At 43.0% G+C, this 21,325-nt stretch overlaps 1 protein-coding gene across 2 annotated transcripts in view; it reads left to right on the top strand.

Annotated features, from left to right (window-relative positions):
• Positions 1-21,325, top strand: part of DPYD (dihydropyrimidine dehydrogenase) — a 533,115-nt gene that overhangs the window by 447,879 nt on the left and 63,911 nt on the right. For both annotated transcript variants that reach the window (XM_066623608.1, XM_066623607.1), the window contains 2 exons: positions 488-630; positions 18,181-18,360. In XM_066623608.1, coding sequence (XP_066479705.1) covers positions 488-630; positions 18,181-18,360 — 323 coding nt within the window. The remainder of the gene's footprint in view (positions 1-487; positions 631-18,180; positions 18,361-21,325) is intronic.

Here is a 21,325-nt window from a genome sequence, read left to right as displayed (position 1 = left end):
CAGGGGCATCAAACTTGTTTCATACGGTGAGCCAAGAAGCATTCACGATGGCTGCTGAGGACCAGAAGTGATGTCGTTAAGCAGGAAGTGATGTCATTAAGCAGGTGATGACCAGAAAGAAGCACTTTTTCTCACCTAGGAACTCATTAGCTACAAATGACTGAAGAAAAATATGCAAATCTTGATCATATTTTTAAGATATGGGAGAGCCCAGTCAGGCTCTTTATCAGGTATACTTCAGCACCGCTCAGCAGCTGAGAGCAGCTGATGGTGGTGCTGGGAGAGCCCATGGACTGGATAAAGAGCTTCCGCGGGCTGCATCCAGTCCACGGACCTTATGTTTAACACCCTTGATCTAGAGTATATCTGTGTAAATATAGTGTGGAGCATATACATCTGGATATACATAGTACATTATCTGTTGGACAATGAAAAGGTCCCCCCCACACACACACACACACTAAAAGTCTCTTATTCTTTTGTACAGGAAATGCAATTAGGCCCATTGCCCTTCGAGCAGTTTCTGCCATCGCTCGTGATCTTCCAGGATTTCCCATCCTAGCCACAGGAGGTATTGACTCAGCTGAGAGTGGCTTGCAGTTTCTTCATAGTGGTGCTTCTGTTTTACAGGTATTGATTTTGTTCTTTAAAAAAAAGTTATGAGAAGTATGTGTTTTGTGATAATTGAACACCTTGTTTTAAGATGGGAACAGGGAAATGGTCATGTATGGCCACATGTATTCCTTATTTCTCTTTCAGTTCTGAGAAAGAATTGTCATGGAACTAACTGTATGAGCTGTGAACTGTTCAGGAATTATGCCTTGGAAATCCAAAGAGGAGAAACTCTGGTTAAGTATGAGTTGGATCCATCTGAGGGTTAGATTTCTTTGATCACACCATTTGCACAAGGCATTCGTTTGGGAAGAATATCATGCAAAACATGCCAGTAATTGCAAGAATTTCTTGTGTCAATGAATGAATGCACCACTGTTGAGAGGAACATAGCATATTCTTTTTATACTATTTGTTAAGGAACTTGCCTTTGAGGTGGTTTATGGTGGGAATGGAAAATCATGGGTAGCTTGACACAATACAGGGATGTGCAATGAAGGCCAGTCTCACAGTCCTTTCAAGCATCCATAACCTAACTCGCTAACATTACATAGCATACTTCTGTAGCCGAGTTCATCTTGAATCATACCAGTCCAGACTGAAAACAAGAGGATCGTTTTTTTTAACGTTCCACCACGCGAAAAAAGAAGCTCTCCCTCTCTCATCAGGGATTCTTCATATCTCCTGTCCCCCAAGACTGAATAAAGCAAACTGTCTATCGCCACGAGCCATAGTTGTCTATAAAGTTTGAAGAAGACGTGAATACGTATGTAAAATCTGAAGGCAATAGGATAAGATTATTATGACTCAATCCTAACCTCCCGCCAGTCCATAGTGTGCAACCATGCCAATTTAGCATGCACTGCATGCTGTGGCGGGGGAGGTGACTAGATGGCCAGCAAGAGGTATGCAAAACATTTTTTTACTTACTTCCCAGCTAGTCACCTGTGAGTCCAGCTCTGTTGTTTGAGGAGAGGCAGGAGATGTGCTGGGCAGTGAGAAAGTGATTGCATTCCAGTACATACTGCTGCAAACAGGATCCACCCCTCCAGTCCCAAACCATCTCTTTTCCTTCCTCCTCACTGCCCCCAAACAGCCGATGGAGCACTCCATGCCACCAATCTACCTGTGCTTCCTACCTGTCCTAGCACGGCATCTGAGCAGTTCTGGCACATGCACAGGACTTTTGGACTGGCAGTCCCACAGCGTTTGACAGCAGCTTGATTTGATTTACAATGCCACTGTGCCAATTATGGCAGCAAAACCAGCATTCTAGTGCTGTAAATGGCCCACAGCACTGAGCTGAAAGATTCACAATGGAAGGCGAATGAGTTCCCCAGTTTGCAAACTCACCTACTGAATGTGTCTGACCAGAGTCTATGAGATACTTGTTACTGGGCACACTCTAAGACACATGTAACATGTGGCACATGGGGATAATTGACTATGTGTTCTGGGAACAAATACAGTGACTCATGCCACAACTTAGCAGACTGGAGTGAAAGAGGGAGAAAGGCAAGGTGCAACAAAGATATCACTTTTATTGTGAGGATAAAAGTACAGTAATGGGGAAGGGGTATCAAGAAGATAATGTAATATTTGCATACACTCTCTCACAACTAGGCCCTAAACATGAATGACTTCTAGGCAGGAGAAAAGAGAAAAAGGAAACCAATTGATAAGCTACATGACTGAGCAGACCTTGATCACAAGCCTCTCTTCTCCATGTTTGCCACTCTACACACTGTGACAGCCAAAGGGTTGAATTTGGCAGACAGTAGTGTAATTCTATAACCACAAAGAAGATTATTTGCATGTAGTAATGTACAAGTTTCTCGTAATGATAGATGTCACCTGTCGAACCAAAAAAGGTTAACAGTGTTTGAGACTTGAGCTTGGAGCCCTGTTGTAATCAAAGCCTTTCTTTTCTCATGTTGCTGTCCTGGATCTACAGCAGTATTTATATCTGCAGAAAAGTATGACCAACAAGGGAATGTTCCATTGATTTCATTTATGACTGCTAATTAGAACTGAACCTCGACCAAAGGAGTGTATAACTTCCCACAATTTGTCACAGAGCCTCTGAAGATTTCCATTAAAATGTTATATTAGCTGAAATATATTGCAGGGCTGCTTCCATTTGTGCTCAACTTGCTTAAGGACTTTGATTTGACTTCGAAAATTGATGTCTTGATTAGTTTATTAATGTATATTTAGGTGGAATGATTAGATAGGTGAATAGGTCTGTTACTCCTTTTTTTTTTCTTTCTGGAGGCTTGTCTCTGAGTGTAATAATAAATTTTCAAATGTGACAGAAGAGAGGGAGAATGAGAAAGAGGGCAACACAAAGTACTGGAGCTGCTGTCTCACAGTGTTACTACATATGGCTTCCACGCATCTGGCAATTTGAAGGGTAGGATGAAATTGGACCTCTACAGTCCTAACTCCAGCACATTTCTTGTTTAAAAAATGAATGTCATAAAGGAGAATGATTTCTTTCAGAACCTACAATAATGAAAACAAAGTGCACATTGTGTTTGTTTATGCATGTGCCATTGAAATGAATGGAGGTGCTTTTCTACAGCATCTCTTTCTTTCAATGCTCTTTGCACAGTTTACTGATTGTGGGCCCAAACATGGAATCGTGCACTTTTATGCCAAGCGATTTCCAAGGACAAAGAGTTAATGGATACTTAATTCTCCCATTGCTATCAGTGGAATATAAATGCATTTAACTGAGTCTGTGGCTGTTTTTCAAAAGGGTTCATTAAGAAAAGGGTTGAGAATAAGTTTGCTAATAGTGTATTGCCCCTGTGAAAATTAAAGGTACAGCCACATTTGGAATCGTGTGTCTAGTTGTGAAGTTCAAAAGAGGACAATCAAAAGACCTGGAACATCTTTCTTAGGTGGTAACAATACAGTATTTGGGGTTTTAGCTTGAAAAAAAAAAAGATGACTAGGGGAAAATACGATTGAGGTTTACAAAATAATGGAAAGCGTAGATACAATTCTTCTCCCTGTCTCACAGTATTAGAACCAAGGGTCATTCACGGCGCAATCCTAACCTAGGCTTAGGCCGGTTAGGCGCCAGCCCAGGAGGGTCGCAAACGTGCCATAAACCACATTTGTGCCTCCTCAGGAGTTAGCCGGGCTAGCGCAGGGACGCATGCTGGCCTGCGGAGGCTACATCCAGCCTCTGTGCCAACTTAGGAAGGGTGGGTGAAGTTAGGCAGAGGGCAGTCCCTGGGGCGGGCGGGGAGTGGGAGGTGGGACTAGAACCCAGCTGTTACGGTGGATCCCAACCCTGTTCCCCAAGCAGTGCAGAGCGACTTCCAGTGTGGAAGGGATTGTCACTCCCGAATTGGCCTTTTCAGCCACGCTAGACGATGTTCCAGAACCACCATTCAGAGCGCGATACCATAGTCTTTCGAGACTGAAGGTTGCCTACATTCACATCTGATGCTCAACATGCGCATCTGAAAACAAACTAAGCACAGAAAAGACACCATAAGCCTTCAGTGACTTCTCCTCCAAAGGAAACCATACCTAGGTGGAACTGCCCCTGAAACGTCTCACTATTTAGGGAAGTGGGGAGTGCATATAATACTATTTTACCTACCAGTGGGAATTTTGATTTGCTTTAAAGCTATCTGTTGGTCACAATGACTGCCCCAAAGGTCAACCTTTTTGTTTGTAAAGTAAAAAAAATGCATGTTATATCTTCAATTTTTTTAATTGAGTTATAAAGGAGGAATAATTTTGCATTTCATCCTAAATAAGGACTAATTGAATGAAAACTGAAATCTTCATAGTGAACAAAAACCAAAGAAAATATAGAACAATATAAAACATTTTAGCTTGTCTTGTGGAAAACAGATGTGCCTCTTGGTGGTTTTACGGCCCCCATTTCACCTCCAGTAATGATCTGCAGCTTTCTTTTGGGGTTTTCTTTCTCAAAATATCTTAGCAATTTTTTTAGCTTACATAACCAGAGAATGAGCGTCTGCACAAACAGAAGTAAGGTTAATTTCAATCCAATTTGAACATTTTAATTAAACAAGAATTTGCTGTGGTGATTTAGGGGGAGAGTGAGACAAGACCTAGCTCAAAACCTCTGACTCTTTCCAAATGTCATTAATTCCTTTTTTTCTAATTAGTGGGATGTGATAGGTTTTTGTAGGGATAGTTATTTCGTAAAGAGGTTTTTTTTTACGAAAGAAAGATCATTGCTAAAAATCATTGCTTTCTTTGCTGCTGAAAAATACAAGAAGCCCAAAAGTAACTACGTTAACACACAATTTCTTTGTATTTGCGTCATTTCAAATGCACGATACCACTAGGACTAGAGGCAAATTAATCCGTAGATTTTTTTTAAACAAAGTATTGCATTCCTGCGCAACATATGTTTTCTTTTTCTTTTTAAGTGGGCTCTTTTTTCCTATATCTTTGATTTGCACAAATAAGACTTTCATCTCTTTTTCTCATGTCTCTTTTCTCTCACGTATGAGCTCTACCAAGTCACATCTTTCCTTTGGTAGATTTTTTTCCCCTTTTAAAAAAGGCTTTTGAGACAGAGACATGCGTTTTTAGAAGTCATCTCACTGTAGGAAATTAAAAATGGGGACAATTATAGAAAACTCAAGTTGAAAGGGAAAATGCATTATGGAAAATGCCATAAAAGCACACAAAATATTAAAGTAAAAAATCACTTCACAGCAGCCCGTATGATTCAATTGTAGATCAATACTGTGTAGTTAATGCATTAGCAGTAGAGCATTAATTTGCAATTACTGCAGGTGATCTGATCTTCTATGTGCTGTCCATTGACATAAATGACCTTTTGTTGAAAAGGATTCTGCTGTCATTATTTCTAGCAGCTGTAACTGGAAAGGAAATAGAATGAAGGGGCTCTTTTCTACAGTGTGCACTTCTTTTTTTAAAAAAAAAAACAACAACTCTTGAATATGAAACCTGGCCTAGATTAACTATAGAATTCTTTGAACATATAAGGGCGCAATCCTAACCGCTTATGTCAGTGCTTTCCAGCACTGGCATAGCGGTGCCAATGGGACATGTGCTGCATCTGCAGTTGGGTGTCACTCACGGAGGCCTCCTCAAAATAAGGGAATGTTTGTTCCCTTACCTCAGAGCTCCATTGCCCTTATGTCAGTGATGGAAAGCACTGACATAAGGGGTTAGGATTGCGCCCTGAGTTGCTATATTGGTAGAATGCGTTTGTCTTTCTAATAAGCTATCAGAAGGTGTGGTGCAATGTGTAATCCTGGTGATGTGTTTTGTGTGTGTATGTGTGTGTGTGTGTGTCTTTCCATGTCAGATGTGCAGTGTGAAAATTTGTCACACATTGTCCCATGGATGCGGTTTCTTTTGAGCAGACTTAAGCCTAATAATAATAAATTGGAAGAGCACATGCAGATCATCCCAGGTTAAGTTCTCTGCATCTCCAGTTTAAAAGGATTGCATAGCAAATGATGGGAAAGCTCTGCCTGAATAGACAATTCTGGGCTAGATAGACCAGGGGTGTCAAACTCATTTCATACAGTGGGCCGAATAGCATTCAGGATGCCTGCTGAGGGCCAGAAGGGATGTCATTAACGCATTTCTGCCCACCCCACAGGTGTACACGTTTGATCCCTGTTGCAGATATGCAATATTGGGCAGAAATGGCTTAAGCAGGAAGTGATGTCATTAAGCAGGTCATGATTAGAAATAAGCACTTTTTCTCACTTAGGAACTCGGCTGCAAATTACAGAAGAGAAAATACTCAATTCTTAATCATATTTTCAAGATATGAGAGAGCCCAATTATCATGCGGGCTGCCTTTTAGCAATGACATCTCAGCCCAGCTCAGCAACTGAGAGCAGCTAATGGTGGTGGTAGGAAAGTCTGCAGGCCAGATAAAGACATTCCGTAGGCTGCATCTGGCCTGTGGGCCTTGTGTTTGACACTGTTGAGATAGACCATGGATTAATTCAGCGGTTCCCAAACTTTTTCAGCTGGCAGCCCCTTTGACCTACTGGGCTGTTGGCTACAGCCGCAATACACAACAACTAGGAATAGGTACTTGAATAATTAGTTGCAAAAATGTTCTACACTCCCAGGCTGGCCAAGACTGAAACTACTTTTAAGCAGTTTTGTAAAGGATGCATTGTGGACGTGGCTAATCTTTGTTTTAATGTGTTTTTAATGTCAGACTTTTAGGTGGATGACTTAAGCCCAAATCCTACTAACCCACTTTCCAGCACTGGCATAGCAATGCCAATGGGACATGTGCTGCATCCTACAGTTGAGTTGCAGTCATGGAGGCCTCCTCAAAGTAAGGGAATGTTTGTTCCCTTACCTCGGAGCTGTATTGCTCTTATGTCAGTGCTGAAAAGTGGGTTAGGATTGTGCTCTTATCGACTGTTTAATCTAATAACCTTTGATTTGATTTAGCTCCCTATTATGGCTACAATACTATGCATTGTACAGGGTGGTGGGTTTTTTGCAAGGATTCTGTGGCTCTTTGGGCTGGTTTCTGGGGCTACCTCGTGAGCCATGGCTCACAGTTTGGGAACAACTGGGTTGACTCAATCTGAGGTGGCTTCATGTGTTCACAGTGATAGAATTAACTGCTATGGCTTCTATGGCTTAACTCCTATGACTCCTTTGGAAAATCAGTGTCAAAGAATGCTTGAAACTTCTCACTCGTATTAGACAGATTTCTTTTGGTGAGAGTGCAGCTGTTCCCCCCCCCCCCAATTTCACTTATTTCTGTAACTGTATAGGTTGACTATTTAACCAAAGGTTGACTCTGCACATTTTTCAATTGCGTTTGAGGTGTCTTCTCCCAAGAACTAACATAGCACCTTGCTGAGTGTCCGATTAATGTATTTTCCAGAATTGACCTTCTCTAAAGCAGCATATAGACTATCTTGCCAAGAAGTCATTTCCTAGAAGCAAATAAATATATGGATTAAAAAAAGCAACAACTGAGGTTTTTGTAAAATGTCTCAGCAGCCTCCATTTTGCTGTTCCTGGTTAAAAGTTATTATTTGGGCAGAAAGACAAGGAGAAACCGTCTCTTGGGTAGTGTGAAAGTGGGTTTTCTGCTTTATTCCTGTAGGACTCTAGGGGTCAGAGAACTTTTCTCCTCTCATAGATCACAAATAAGTTTCTTTCGTGGACACAAAATTGAGTTCACAAATTCTTACAGCCAAGCTGATGGAGCCCGAAAGCAATTTGAACAGAAAGAAAATATAGGGGTATTGAAGGAAGAGGCTCAAAAGGATGAGAGGTTAATCACTCCAGGACTAAATTGAGGTCCCAAGACAGAAAAATTGTTTTGCTTGCTGGTTTTGATAGACTTGCAGCTTACAAAAATATGGCCTCTTGGGTATGTGCCTCAGGGGAACAACAGACTCCTGCTCTTAATGATATTGTTCATTACGGATCTCTGTCCAGACTACTGTCTCTATAGACCAAAGAAAGTCCATCCTACTTAATGCCGAGAGAGAGAAATTCCTTAAATTCTAACCTTTCCCCCTAGAATTTGTTGGTATACAAGTTTGCAGATAGATCTGTTGGTATTCAGGTGATCTTGACTTTGTGGCAGCAAATTAACAGCCCACTCCAACCTAAAACCCCTTGTGGTGATGTAACCGTGCCAGCACAGCTTCCGTTGCACCCCACACGGGATTTTAGGCTGAAGCATGTCTTCTCAGGATAAGGGGACATTTGTCCCCTTGTCTTGGAGTAAACTCCAAGAATCACCATGGGGTCAACCCAGACCTGCGCCAGTGATACCGCTGGCATAAATCCACTTTGCTCCATGTAGGCAGATCAGGCCCAGGAAAGGGGTTTGGATTTGGCGTACACTCAGGGCCAGCCTTAGGGCAATTTGACCAATTTGGTCAAATTGGACCTGTACCTGGAGGGCCATGCAGGGGCCATGCAGCTCTGGGATGGTGAGCTTTTGCGGCCAGCACCTCGCTCCGTAACTGACACTCGGACTTGGAATCTTCCATGTCAAGGTGTCACAAGCAGAGTGTGCAAAGCACTGCAGCTGGATGGCCCTCCCACCTGCCCTGGGGTCTGATTGTCTTGAAACCCCCCCCCCCCCGGTAGCAGTTGGCAGTGATGCTGCTAGGTGCCTTGCCACTGTCACTCATTCTGGTTTTTAGGGGGGCCTAAAGGGAGATCTGCCTGCAAAAATGTTTTGCATTAGTCCCTGCAGCTCCTAAAGCCAACCTGGTATACACTGCCACCACCAAACCTGCCCCTCCCCCAGGCCCAATCTGCCCATTCCCATCCTGCCCTATGTCTCTGTGCCATTTCATACATTCAGCAGAACTTGGTGATTGAGCTTTCCTATACAGTATTTGGGGCTGCAAGTCATATTTTTTAATGCTCCCCTCCCCATCTAGGAAATGTGCTGTATATAGAAAATTAGCATGTTAGGGCGCAATCCTAACCCCTTATGTCAGTGTTTTCCAGCACTGGTATAGCGGTGCCAATGGGACATGTGCTGCATCCTGCAGTTGGGTGTCACTCACGGAGCCCTCCTCAAAGTAAGGGAATGTTTGTTCCCTTACCTCAGAGCTACATTGCCCTTATGACAGTGCTGGAAAGGGGTTTAAGGTGTCAGGATTGCACCCTTAGAGAGACAGGTTTGGCATGGGCTTTCTCTCAGCATACTTTTCTTCTAAGTCAGCAGTATCCAAACCGTGAAGTGCTGAATTCAAAAAAAGCATGGAACATTCTGTTCCAAGTCACAGTGTCCTTTCCCTCTGCCCTCTTACTTTAAACAAAGGGGGGAAAAAACACGTCATGGCCAAGGTGGCAGTGTGTGGAATGAGGTTAACCATGGCACTCCTGCCCTCTCTTTTGTTGGAAGCAGAAGCCCAGAAGGTGTAACAGGCTGCAAGGCATGTCAGGACCACAGAACCTTGGAGAGCTTCAAATGAGCTCTAACAAAGGCCAAAGGTGGATTGAGGTCTTAAATGTCTCCTGCTAAGATTATACATCTTAGGCTCTGACTCCCATGTGGAGAACAGAGGGGCTATTTCCTGGCCTGCAGTCTTGTATTCTGTGGTTCCATCACATCCTTTCTGGTTCGTTTCCAGTGCTGGTGTACAGATTTGGGGGAGCACATGGTTCTTGGAAAGGCCTCATTCTTCAGTGGATTTAGCCTCAGTGCGTGTTGGCTTCAGGGTATCTAGGCTTCTGGGTGGGAATCTCCAATTCTAGAGTTTCCTGTCTAGTAAATCTAGATCAGCCTGATGCCAGGACCTGTGTCTAGGACTATGTTCTCGTCCTGCCAACCTGACTGCTCTTCCTTTGTCAGGATCTGACTTTCAGAACAGAGGTCATGAGAAAGCTCAGATTCTAAAGAAATTGGTACGAATCCATGTTTGCTATGATTTATTCAGATCAGATCCATTTTTAATTAGTATTTCAGACATGATGTGTTTAATGGACATGAATGGGTTCTGTCTGTGGTAAAGTCATCAAGAATGCCAAGTTCATTATTTTACAAATGAACCTTCCTGTGTCAGGGCCCATTTATACACACATGGTCATCACTCATTGACTATATCACCAAATGATATGACTTGCTTTTATGAAATGTCACAGATTAATCATTTATCCCCAATAGAACTTCCCTCTCATATGAAGTCAGCTCAAATACTTTTGAATGAAGACAAGTTCACACATTAATAAAACTAAGACTCAAGTGCTAAGTCAACAAATACTGAGACATCTGCTGGTGAACATGTTAAGCATGAATCAGCTCTCACAATCGGGTAATAACTTTTACAGAAAAAAAAATGCTTGCGAGAGAGAAATCAGATTTAAGGGAATTTAACTTCAATTTAGCAGCAGAAAGTACAGGGGTACAGCTTCCATTCCATATAACTACCCAGCACTCTGTGCACTTAGTATGAGTTTTGTAGATTGATCTGTAGTCTTAAGGAATAATTGCTGAGCCATTAAAAATCAGTTTAAAACTCAAAACAGTGAGTTTTGTCATCGATTTCAGTGGAATCTAGGCTGTGCTCCAAATCTGTCAGAACTTTTGGACCTTCAATGGAAAGTTTGTGCTGTTTTGAGTATTCAGCATTTCCTCTTTATTTTCAGAAACCATTCAGATCTGTGATCTCTCACCCCCACAGTGAGCCTGGGTCTCTTTCCGTGCCTTAGGAGAGGCAGCTTGATACCGTTAGGATACTCCAGAGCCCAAAAGCATAGTAAGGGCTTCAAGCCATCCCAAGTGATTCCAGAATGGTGAAGAACCTTTGTAGATTCTTGCAAATGGCTCTAGGAATTTCTGGCAAGTTCTACCTGGGCACCCATGATCCACTGTGGAATTCTGTTTTCAACAGAATTTCCACTATCTGCTGATGAACCTAACAACCTAATCTATGCTAAAGTCATGGTAGTCTGAGCAGCACACAGCACATACAATGGTGTATGTTCGCAGGCACCAGTGCAATGATGATCCAGTGGTGCAGCAGCCTGTCCATCAGTAGATGAGCCCTGGATGCTGGCTTAATGACACATTGGCATTCCTTAGGTGCTGACTTAGGGCCCAATCCTATCCAATATTCCAGTGCCAGTGGGGCATGCACTGCATCCTGTGGTGAGGAGGCAGTCTCAGAGGCCTCCTCAAGGTATGGGAACATTTTAATGCCCTTAGAAGGCTTCCCTTCCCTTCATGCTCTTACAGGCCCTCAGAAGGCCTTCTAAAAAGTCACTTCCAGTTTCCCCCACGAAACGGGAAGATTTTTTTTTCAGCCCTCCAAGGCTTTTGGAGGGTCGTGGAGGCAGCACACTGCTTTCCTGGCCCTCAGAATGCCTCTGGGCAAAAGGTGACTGGGGGACTCTACGGGGTGGGGGTGGATGGCTGCATGATGCAATCCCCCAGCCAGGTACACCACTACAAAAGCTCTCGAAAATGGAAAAGGTCTTGGTCATACTTCCGAAAAATCCATTGATTGACTTCATTAATGCTTTTGCAGCACTAAAGAAATTGGTTAATTTGTCTTGTTTTTCTGGTTGGAAGTTTAAAACTGAAAGGAATAAAGTCATTACAAATGTAGTTAGCACCCACAGTGGAAAATCAAAAGAAAGCAATGTCACATTTTACTTACATTCCATGTAATACCATGGCGGAACATTTCAAAGGAAAGTCTGGCAAATTAAAAGTAAAAATGCAAAACGGCTTATCCATCGCAGGACCTTTCAAAGATATCCCAGTACAGAGTTTTTGTTGCTTATCATATTGATATGGTCAGGATTTTAGACACTGTGAGGTCAAAGGCTGACTTCCTAATAGGGTGGCATTTGAAAAGCTCATTTATTTAGCAATCTTCCTGCAGTTCAGTAGCAAAGCTGAACTAAATCTCTCCACCTTTTGGGGGAAAGCAAGATGGCATTCCAGCAAATGCTAGAATTGTATCACTTCAGCAGAGAAAGGAGGGGGAAAATGATAGCAGAGGAGACAGTCGTGATCTCCAAAGAATGTGCTATCCTGTAACAGCACAGATGAAAGAGGCTGCTGTCTCAATTGCCAGGAAACTACTTTGAAACACAGTTTGATCTCCTTTGATTGTCTGTTAACATTATTGCTAAATGCAGTACATGGCAGGATCGCTGTTTTGGTGTTAAGATACAACAAGTGGGGAGGAATATGGTAGATAGTCATTTGTGCCATTTACTTATTTGCATGCTGGGTGCATGTGAGTTGACTCCTGAGTGTGCATCAACAGCAGCAAGCGTGTGCATTCACAGCCAGGCATGCAGGCTGTGTCAAGTAGACAGCTTTTGGCAGGGATTTTGCTCATTGCTCTGATTGAAGAGCCCAGAGAGAGAAAGAGAACCCCACGCCCTAGTTAAGATATGGCTATTAGCAGAGTGGTGGAAAAAATAACTCATTCACAGTGGAGCTGAGTTACACAAAACTCTTTATATACATACAACAAAAATAAGAACAAGAGAAGCAACTGTCATGTCTGCTTGGACAGGGAAATCTAAAAAAACCGAACAGGAAAAGAAGCTAATGAGAAGTCTAATGAAAGTCAGAGAGAGCAACCCATAAGTTTTTAAACTAGGAATTGAATTAGGTAACTTTTCCCCCTACTGGTGGGAATGAACACAGGTTCTCACACCCACACCCACGGTTATTGTGTAGGTCTAACTCACATGCTTTTGGTTTTTCAGCAATGGCATCATTGACAGTAGGTTAAAAGAGCAATTTTGTTGCGGTGGCATGAACTTCCTTCTAGATCCATCTAATAAATTAGCTCTCTGACAATGACCATATCCTAGACTTTTCTGACCACTGATTTCACACCTAGTGAATTTCTCAGGTGTCGAATCTGAGAGATGACTTCCTACAGAACTTTCTGAAGAGGAAAAGGCACAAGTTATCGGTTTCTGTCTCCAGGAGTGGCTATAAAGATTTTTATGGTAAGGAGTTTGAATTAAACCAGCAACCAACCAAAGTTACGCAACTGTAAATGGCAAGAAGGTTCAAGGGTAGGCCATGTTTTAGGGCTACAGTACAGGCAGCATCCAGTCAGAGTGCATTCCCTTTTAATCTCTTGTGTCATACCTTGACAATGAAGTTCTAGCAATAATCAAGCCCTGTTTGGGATATCAGAAATGGAGGTCAAATTTTATGTGATATTAAACACATAGTTGAATTCTATGCTTGGGATTCCCATTGGAAAAATGGAAAAACGGCAGGAGAGAAAAGTCAATTCCTCCTGCCCATGCCATGGGAGTAATCCAAGTAATCCAAGATCAAAGCCCCATGGCTGCAAGGACTGAAGAAATGAGAACCCTGCACAGGATTCAGGACCCAGTCCTATCCAACTTTCTAGCACCGATGCAGCCATGCCAAGAGGGCATGCACTGCATCCTGAGGTGGGAGGCAGACACAAAGGCTTCCTTAAGGTAAGAGAACATTTGTTCTCTTACCTAGGGGCTACATTGCGGCTGCATCGGCACTGGAAAGTTGGATGGATTGGGCCTTCAGTGATGAGTTGGGCAACCTGGCTTTGCACTTTGTCCAATCAACTCTTGCCACCCCTGCCAGCTATCCCAGGTTCTGTGGTAATGTACTGACTTTCTTCTGCACCTTCTACCCTGCTGCATGTTCCTGCACCATCTTACTAGCTGCCCCTCACTCCCTCCTTCAGGTCTTCTTTCCAAGATGTTTACCACCACAGTATGGGCTTTCCCCCAGGCTAGGACAAGTGAGAATATGCTTTGATGCACAGCTAAAAATGAGACTGAATGGTCTTGTGATTTGGTAATTAACTCCAGTGCATTCTGTATTATTTCTGTATTGCCATCAAATAAGGCATAAAAACTAAAGGTCACATTATTTATAAGATGGGCAACTCAGTCCAAACCTTGACTTGTGCTGGTGCAGGCCGTAAAGTACATTTGCGCTGACTTGGGAGCAGGCCGCGTTGGCACAAAGACGTGCTGGCCTACCACCACCATATATCCCATCCCTGCACCATCTGAGAAAAGGTAGGTTTGCGCTGGGAGGTGCAGGGTGTGGGAGAGGGTGGCAGGAGGGCATTCCAGGTGGGCATTTCTGGGCAGAAGAGAGCAGAAAGGGGGGAGGATTGGGCCCCAGAAGGGGGTGGAATCAGCACTGGCAGCACACGCCATATCCTGACCCGTCCCTATCTTGGACAGCCTTACACGGGTAGTTCAGATTTGCACCAGCTAAATCACTGGCACAGATCCGAGCAGCCCCATAGGGCAGGCTGGGGCTCAATATGAGGTAAGGGGAAAATATCCCCCTTACCCCAAGGTGACTTCCAGCACCCTCTCCACCAGCACTGGATACAGTACAGGCCATGCAGCTTGGCTGTAGCAGCTCCATAAGACAGTAGTGCTCCAATGTAACTCAACAGCATACATACTGTCAAAATAGTGCAAGGCTTCAGGTACAGAATCTGGTGTATTTGAATTATATAAGCCTAAATGTTGATTGCCCCTTTTCTTTTTCTGACTAGGTAGAGAAAGTATTACTCATATGTTTAAAAATTAGAAACCCTTAGCGAACAAAGAAATTTAAATAAAGCATCAGTTGAATTTTACAGTTAAATAACCTGTGGAGGAAATTATAATGATGTTCTCTCTAATTGTTCTGAAAAAGAGAGGGAGAGAAAGCCTAAATCTATGGAAGACATAACAGACCTAATTAATGGTCACACAGTTTCTCCAGTGAAACAGATTTTGTGTAATGTAAATGGGCTGCATACAAAATGTTCTTGTGCATATTTTAGACTTATTCCCTGTTTCTTCCTGCACAGCTGTAGTGTACAGTATTTCAAAGGGTAAAGTGTACTTTATTTCCCTTTGCAGCAGCTTGTAATACAGCATGTGACACCATGAATACAACTTTGATAATGTTACCTAGAAATGTTGTCAGTTATGGCCTCCCCACAAGTTGTGTGAGCTATTTTTAGATGATCAGATGGAGAATGTGTGTGTAGTACTGATTAAAAAAAAAAATTCCCTTGGAATAGTTTGACCATTCATATTTCTTATCATGTGCAGCATATTTGGGTCCCTGTTTTACTGATAAATAGATTTAAATCCCATCTTTTCATTTTGATAACAATGTCCAAGGTTGCAATCCTGTACATCAAGGCTTCTCAAACTAGGGCTTCACGATGCCCCAGCCTGACGGCCCTGGCCTCTGTCCCCTTAAGGGGCAGGGTCAGAGGGGAGGCAGTGACATAATCCTCAGGATCGTGTCGCTAAGGGGCTACAGGAACTGGCGGGCACTTACTGTTCCCTGCTGCAGCCTTCCAAGGGTGCGGGGAGCCCTGCACGACCCTCCGCAGGGCTCCCCAGCCTTCAGAAAGTGAAAGTAAAGCGATCACACTCCACTTCCGGTTTTGCAGAGAAAAGGCACGATTACTCCCCTTTCACTTTCTAAGCTTCAGGGAGCCCTGAGGAGGGTCACGGAGGGCTCCCCGCACACCCGGGAGGCTGCAGAAGGGACTGGTAAGTAGATGCCAGTCCCGGCAGCCTCCTTAGCGACGTGATTCTGGGGATTGTGTTGCTGCCTTCCCCTTGCCCCACTGCCTTCCCCGCTCCCTGCAAAGACTTACTGCAGTCCTTAGACTCCCTGAGAGTTTGAGAACCACAGCTGTACATATTTATCTGGGGTCATTTCCCATTGAAATAAATGGATTTTACTTCTGAGTAGACAAATGTAGGATTGCACTAACAGTCATAACGTTGGATCTTATGAGCTTCTGTTCATGAAGCACAAGTATAAGATATAGCCCATTGTTTAAAGAATAGCCAGCATTTAAAATAGCCTTGCTTGGGAATAAGGCTTTTTGTCAATAATACAGATGGAAGCCAGGTATCTTTGCTCTGGAATGAGGAGAAGTAAGAAAAGAAAGAAAATTTGGTAAGGTGAAAAATCATCACAGTCACCTCAACTTGCTGGGGTCTTTTTGAAGCTGAATTGTACCCCTCCCCTCACCTGAAAACACCAGCTGCCCTGAGAGAAGGAGGAAGGAGCTAGAGAGGCATACCCGTTGCTTTACTTCTGTATTCTACTCAGGTGTAGAAAAATACAGAGTGGCCTTGGGCACTTCCCAATGCAGAGAGGAAAGACAAGGATATATTATATTATATATTTTAGTAATAATATTTAGTAATAATATACATATTTAGTAATACCTAGATATATTGCACTAAAAAAGTTTCACTTTCCATCTGATCAAGCGTCTGTGGCTATAATGGTGACTGGACAGCAGTGCTCTCACCATATGGCAGGTTGTTTGACTCTTGATGCACATAGTTTAATCTGTCTTCTCAGCTTCACAACCCACCACAGATTGGTTCATGACCCCCACTGGTGAACCACAGACCCGCAGTTTGGGAACTGCTCCACTAAATATATATTATACGCGTAGATCAGGGGTGTCCAAAGTTTTTGGCAAGAGGGCCACATCGTCTCTCTGACATTGTGTCGGGGGCCGGGGAAAAAAAGAATTAATTTACATTTAAAATTTGAATAAATTTACATAATTTAAAATGAATATATTAAAGATGAACTTATATGAATGAATGAAGGACTTGCAATAGCTCAAGGCCTATAAAAGGCCTTGCACAAAGCAAGGCTGGCCTTTCCTTTGCTGCCGCTACTGCATCACAGACGTGAAACAGCAAGCAGTGGAGGGAGTCCTCATCCCACAGCTCATGCGAGAGGTCAAACAGTCGCCCTCACACTGAGAGCAGCTGTGTCGGGCCAGTGTGGGCTCCAACAAATCTCTGGAGGGCCAGAGGCTCATTGGAGCCTGGGGGCTCCCTGAGGGCCGCATTGAGAGTCCTCGAGGGCCACAAGTGGCCCCAGGGCCGGGGTTTGGGCACCCCTGTTATAGATATACAGATTGCGCCTCATTCCTGGAGTTCCGAAAAAAATCAGTGGATACCAAATCAGTGGAAAAATAGCTTTAAAGACCCACTTCCAGGTTTCTTGCTCCTCTATTGTCACCCCAAAATCATTGGTATAGATACTATACTGCATTCAGCCACTAGATGGGGTGAATAATGGAACCTAATGGAATGCAATATAATTATTTAACAGTGCGAAGATAGGAAATTGGATTTTGGTGCTTTTTTCCTTGTTGCAAGGCATATAAAGGTAGTCCTCAGTATCAGTGGTGAATCAAATCAGTGGATACTAAATCAGTGGATACCGAAGTCCCACCTGTATTACACTGTTATTACTAGATATATTACACTGCTGTGACTTAGCTTTTCATAGGAAGGATTATGTCTGATGGCTATTTTCCCATGCAAGTTCTAAATAACAGTGTAGGAAAGTGGCAAGAAATGGTAAAAAAAAAAATGTGTGTCTTTTATGTGGGCATAATGATCAATGAGGTCAGGGTTTCTGTTTATTTTCTCCAGGAAAAGTCGTATTCTGTTTATAGTAATATACAATTAAGCAATCCCTGTTTATTTTCAGTAAGAGCCATTGCAGTAGTTACGGTGCTGAACCTGAGAATGGGATTCAGGTCCCCACTCAGCCACAAAGCTTATTGGGTGAGCTTGGGCCTATTGCTCACCCAACCAACCTCACAAAGTTGTGTTATGAATAAAACAAAGTGGAACCATGTATGCTCCTCTAAGTTCTTTGGAGGAAGAGTGAAATAAAGATGTTAATAAAGTCACTGGTGAATTGTAAGTGAGCACATTCAGTACACAATCTGAACAGCAGTGGTACCCACAACGAACATTCAGACTGTTCATGCACTGAAATGATAGACTTTCAACCACTGGGTTGCCAAATCCAGAAAATAAAGTGTATAGAATGACTCATTTTACTGACCAGTTTCAAACTACAATGACCATTGTTTTATTGAAAAGCTTCCACAGTTAAAACAATCCATAATGAATGGATGCCTCAGAAAATCACAGGTACCAAGTGGCTGACATCTTTGATCAGCATTTTCTTCCTCTAACATCAGTGCACACAAATGTCCATAGTAATTAAGTTTGTATCATTTTTGGCAGGTGTGCAGTGCAATACAGAATCAAGATTTCACTGTGATTGAGGATTACTGTACTGGGCTGAAGGCTTTGCTCTATCTGCAGAGCATAGAGGAACTTCAAGACTGGGATGGACAGAGTCCCTCAACTATTAGGCATCAGAAAGGAAAACCTGTGCCAAAAATTGCTGACCTGATGGGAAAGGTATGTAGTATAGACCACTATAACTCAAATGTAGGGCCATGTCTGGTATTGGCCAGACAATGCAAGTTCTTTTATTTCTTTATTTATTTGTATGCTTCCATTCAGTATGATTTTGCAAAGCAGTGTTCACTGGGCCCTTTTTTCAGATGCCAGCATCCACGGATGCCAAACCTGTGGCTTGAGGGCCTTAAAGGTACTCCCAGACGTGCCTAGAAGTGGCTTCTGGTCACATTCGGCCTCCCCATTGCTCAGAAAGCCTCCTGAATGCAATTGGAAGACACTTTGGTTTGCCAGAAAACTGGAAGTGCCTTTCCGTTGCGTCCAGGAGGTTTTCTGAGGCATGCGGAGGTCAGGCACAGCCTCCTTGAAACTTAAAAAGCTTCCAGGACACAACTGGAAAGCACTTCCAGTTTGCCAGCACAAACCAGAAGTGCCTTCCAGTTGTATCTGGAAGGCTTCTGAGGAGGCCATGCTTGACCTCTGGAGGGCTGGGCATGACCCCCAGGTATGAAATTGCGGCACTGCATCCCCCCACCCATGAATTTCATTATTTGCAGAATTTGGTATCCATGGGAGGTCCTGGAATAGACAATTCTTCCATTCAATATAAATCTCAAAAGCTAATAGAAGGTGACACTATACTAATCACAAAGCCCTAGTTACACTGATTAAACTGAATTCCACCTTTCCCTATTGCACCCAATCACTGGCTACTCAAAAGCCAGTTTAGAGGGTTATACGCAGTTTCTCAAAAATATCTAGGTCTGGTCAACACATTCAACAGAATGAGAGCAGGCTGTATCTTGAAAGGCTGGAAGTGGGAAAGATACCATTTTTGAATCCTCCCCATGTACAAAAAATTCCTACAAGAAGCAAGAGCATCAACAACTAGCTCACCAAGGAGAGAGGTTTTGTTCCAGGCCTTTCCCTGCTGTGCTAGTCCTCTCCTTGCAGGGATCTTTTTTATTTGATTTACATGGAGAAACATTCACAAATTTAACCTCTGTGCCCAGATTCAGAAATCTGAGTAGTAGAGATTAGCCACCTCAGGATTATTCCACCTCATTCCCACCTCATTCTGCTGAGTGTGACTCTATGCTTGGCTTTGAATCTCTTTGAGTCCCTACTAATTTCCCTATTCTACTTGCACTGCATGCTGCACTGTATCCCATGGGGGTTTTTTGGCTGCTAGAGATCTCCTTGAGGTAAGGGGACAATTTTCCCCTTGCCCTGGCATAAGGCAGTTGCAACAGGTTAACTGCACCAGCAATATCACTATGCAAGTCTGAGTTGATCCATGGAAGTGGATCAGGCCTGGGATTTGGATTCAGCGCATGCCACTGCCGAACCCACCCCCTCATAGGCTCAGTCTCCTCCCCGTTCCATACTCTGCGTACTCTTCAACCCCCTTCCCACCCTCCCTTTGTCCCATTCCACCTTCTGCACACATTCCACTGGTGCGTCCTTTGGTCAGAAGGTGGACCATGAGCCACATAGATAGCAAGCTTAAGATGCTGTTGCTAGTCAAACTTATAGATTGTGAATCAGTATAGAAGAAGAGGTAGTTTCTTACCTATTCTTGACCCCTGGCCATTTAGTGCTTTGTATGTCGCCAATAGCGATTTGAGTCAAGCTCAGAAAAAAATGCAGGGCCCAGTTCAAATATATCCTTGGCACGGTTTAAGACTGATCCTTATAGCCACACTGTAAGTTTAATATTTTCTTTTGAAAATGTCACACCAATTGAACAGACATAGAGTTTGGGTCTTGTCCTCATGCTTTAAATCAGGGGTGCTCAAACTTTCAACTTTAGGGATGCTGGACCTTTAACATGCTGAACCTGTCACCCCACAGATGACAAGCTGCACCTGCTGAAATTCTCTCTTCTATACACTTGTTAAAGGTCCAGAATCCCTAAAGTTGAAAGTTTGAGCACCCCTGCTTTAAATGTTGAGTTGTAACCTCTAGGGGGTCTCTACCTCCCTTTCTCTTCATCTGGTGGGGCCAAGAACCCAGAAGGCAACACTCCTCTCCGTCACCATGTCGGAATTCTCTCCACGTAGCTGCCATGCTTAAGCATCCCCAATTTGCAAGAGGATTCTTCAGGGACTGTTGCCAGCTGGTATAAGTTACAGCAGGCTCAGGGTGACTTTTACTTTCAACGAGGAGAGCCATGGTCAGAACTGGCTTTTAATTTGCTCCCTGGCGGCTTTTTGCCTCCCCTCCTCCCCTGCTCAGAGTAGATTTTCCGCAGAAAAATCCAGGCTTTTGTTTCTGGCTTCTGGAAGAGATTCACTTTGAAGAGTGCTTTCAGTTATACATCATGCCTATTGATTATCCTTCGAAAAATCTAATATAACATGGTTGAAAATGTTGTATAAAGCAAAGATTTACAAAAGAATGGGATTTGGAGTGTCAGATACCTCCAAATCTCTGCTTATCATTGCTGAAGACTGGAGTTCTTTTCAGTAAGAGGTTAGAGGGGTTTCTTTGTTCTCTGTGAAGCTCTGAAAATTATAACATTTCTGTTCTATTGTAAAGACAATCCTATCACTAAGCTCCCGGGAATACAGTATTTCTGGGTGGGGGGGAATAGTTGTTAAATTTAAACAGTCTCTGTTTAAACTACTGTAGTAACTCTGTGTGGTTAAACTCGAGTTCAAGAGGTGATGTACCAACTTTCTTCTCTCCCCTTGCCCCCACCCTAGATGCTTATTTTCATAAGAATATACACCTCATTTAGATTTTCCAAATACAGTGCTCTAAAGAAACGTCAGGGCTTTCATCTTTTGTAGTACCTTTATATTATGCTAACTAGCCATTGTCAAAAGATATTTTTTCATGTTGTTTTGAATAAGGAGGGAGGGGAAATTGCAATTCATAGGTCTCTCAGTTTGTCACAATGTCAATAATTGTGTCTTTATAAAGGTATTCTGTGAAATGCTGCTTAAAAGAATCATTTAAT

The sequence above is a fragment of the Tiliqua scincoides genome, chromosome 4, assembly GCF_035046505.1.
Source record: "Tiliqua scincoides isolate rTilSci1 chromosome 4, rTilSci1.hap2, whole genome shotgun sequence".
In the NCBI taxonomy this organism is placed as follows: domain Eukaryota; kingdom Metazoa; phylum Chordata; class Lepidosauria; order Squamata; family Scincidae; genus Tiliqua; species Tiliqua scincoides.
Note: the sequence above shows the minus strand (reverse complement) of the source record. Positions and strands in the feature narration are given on the sequence as shown.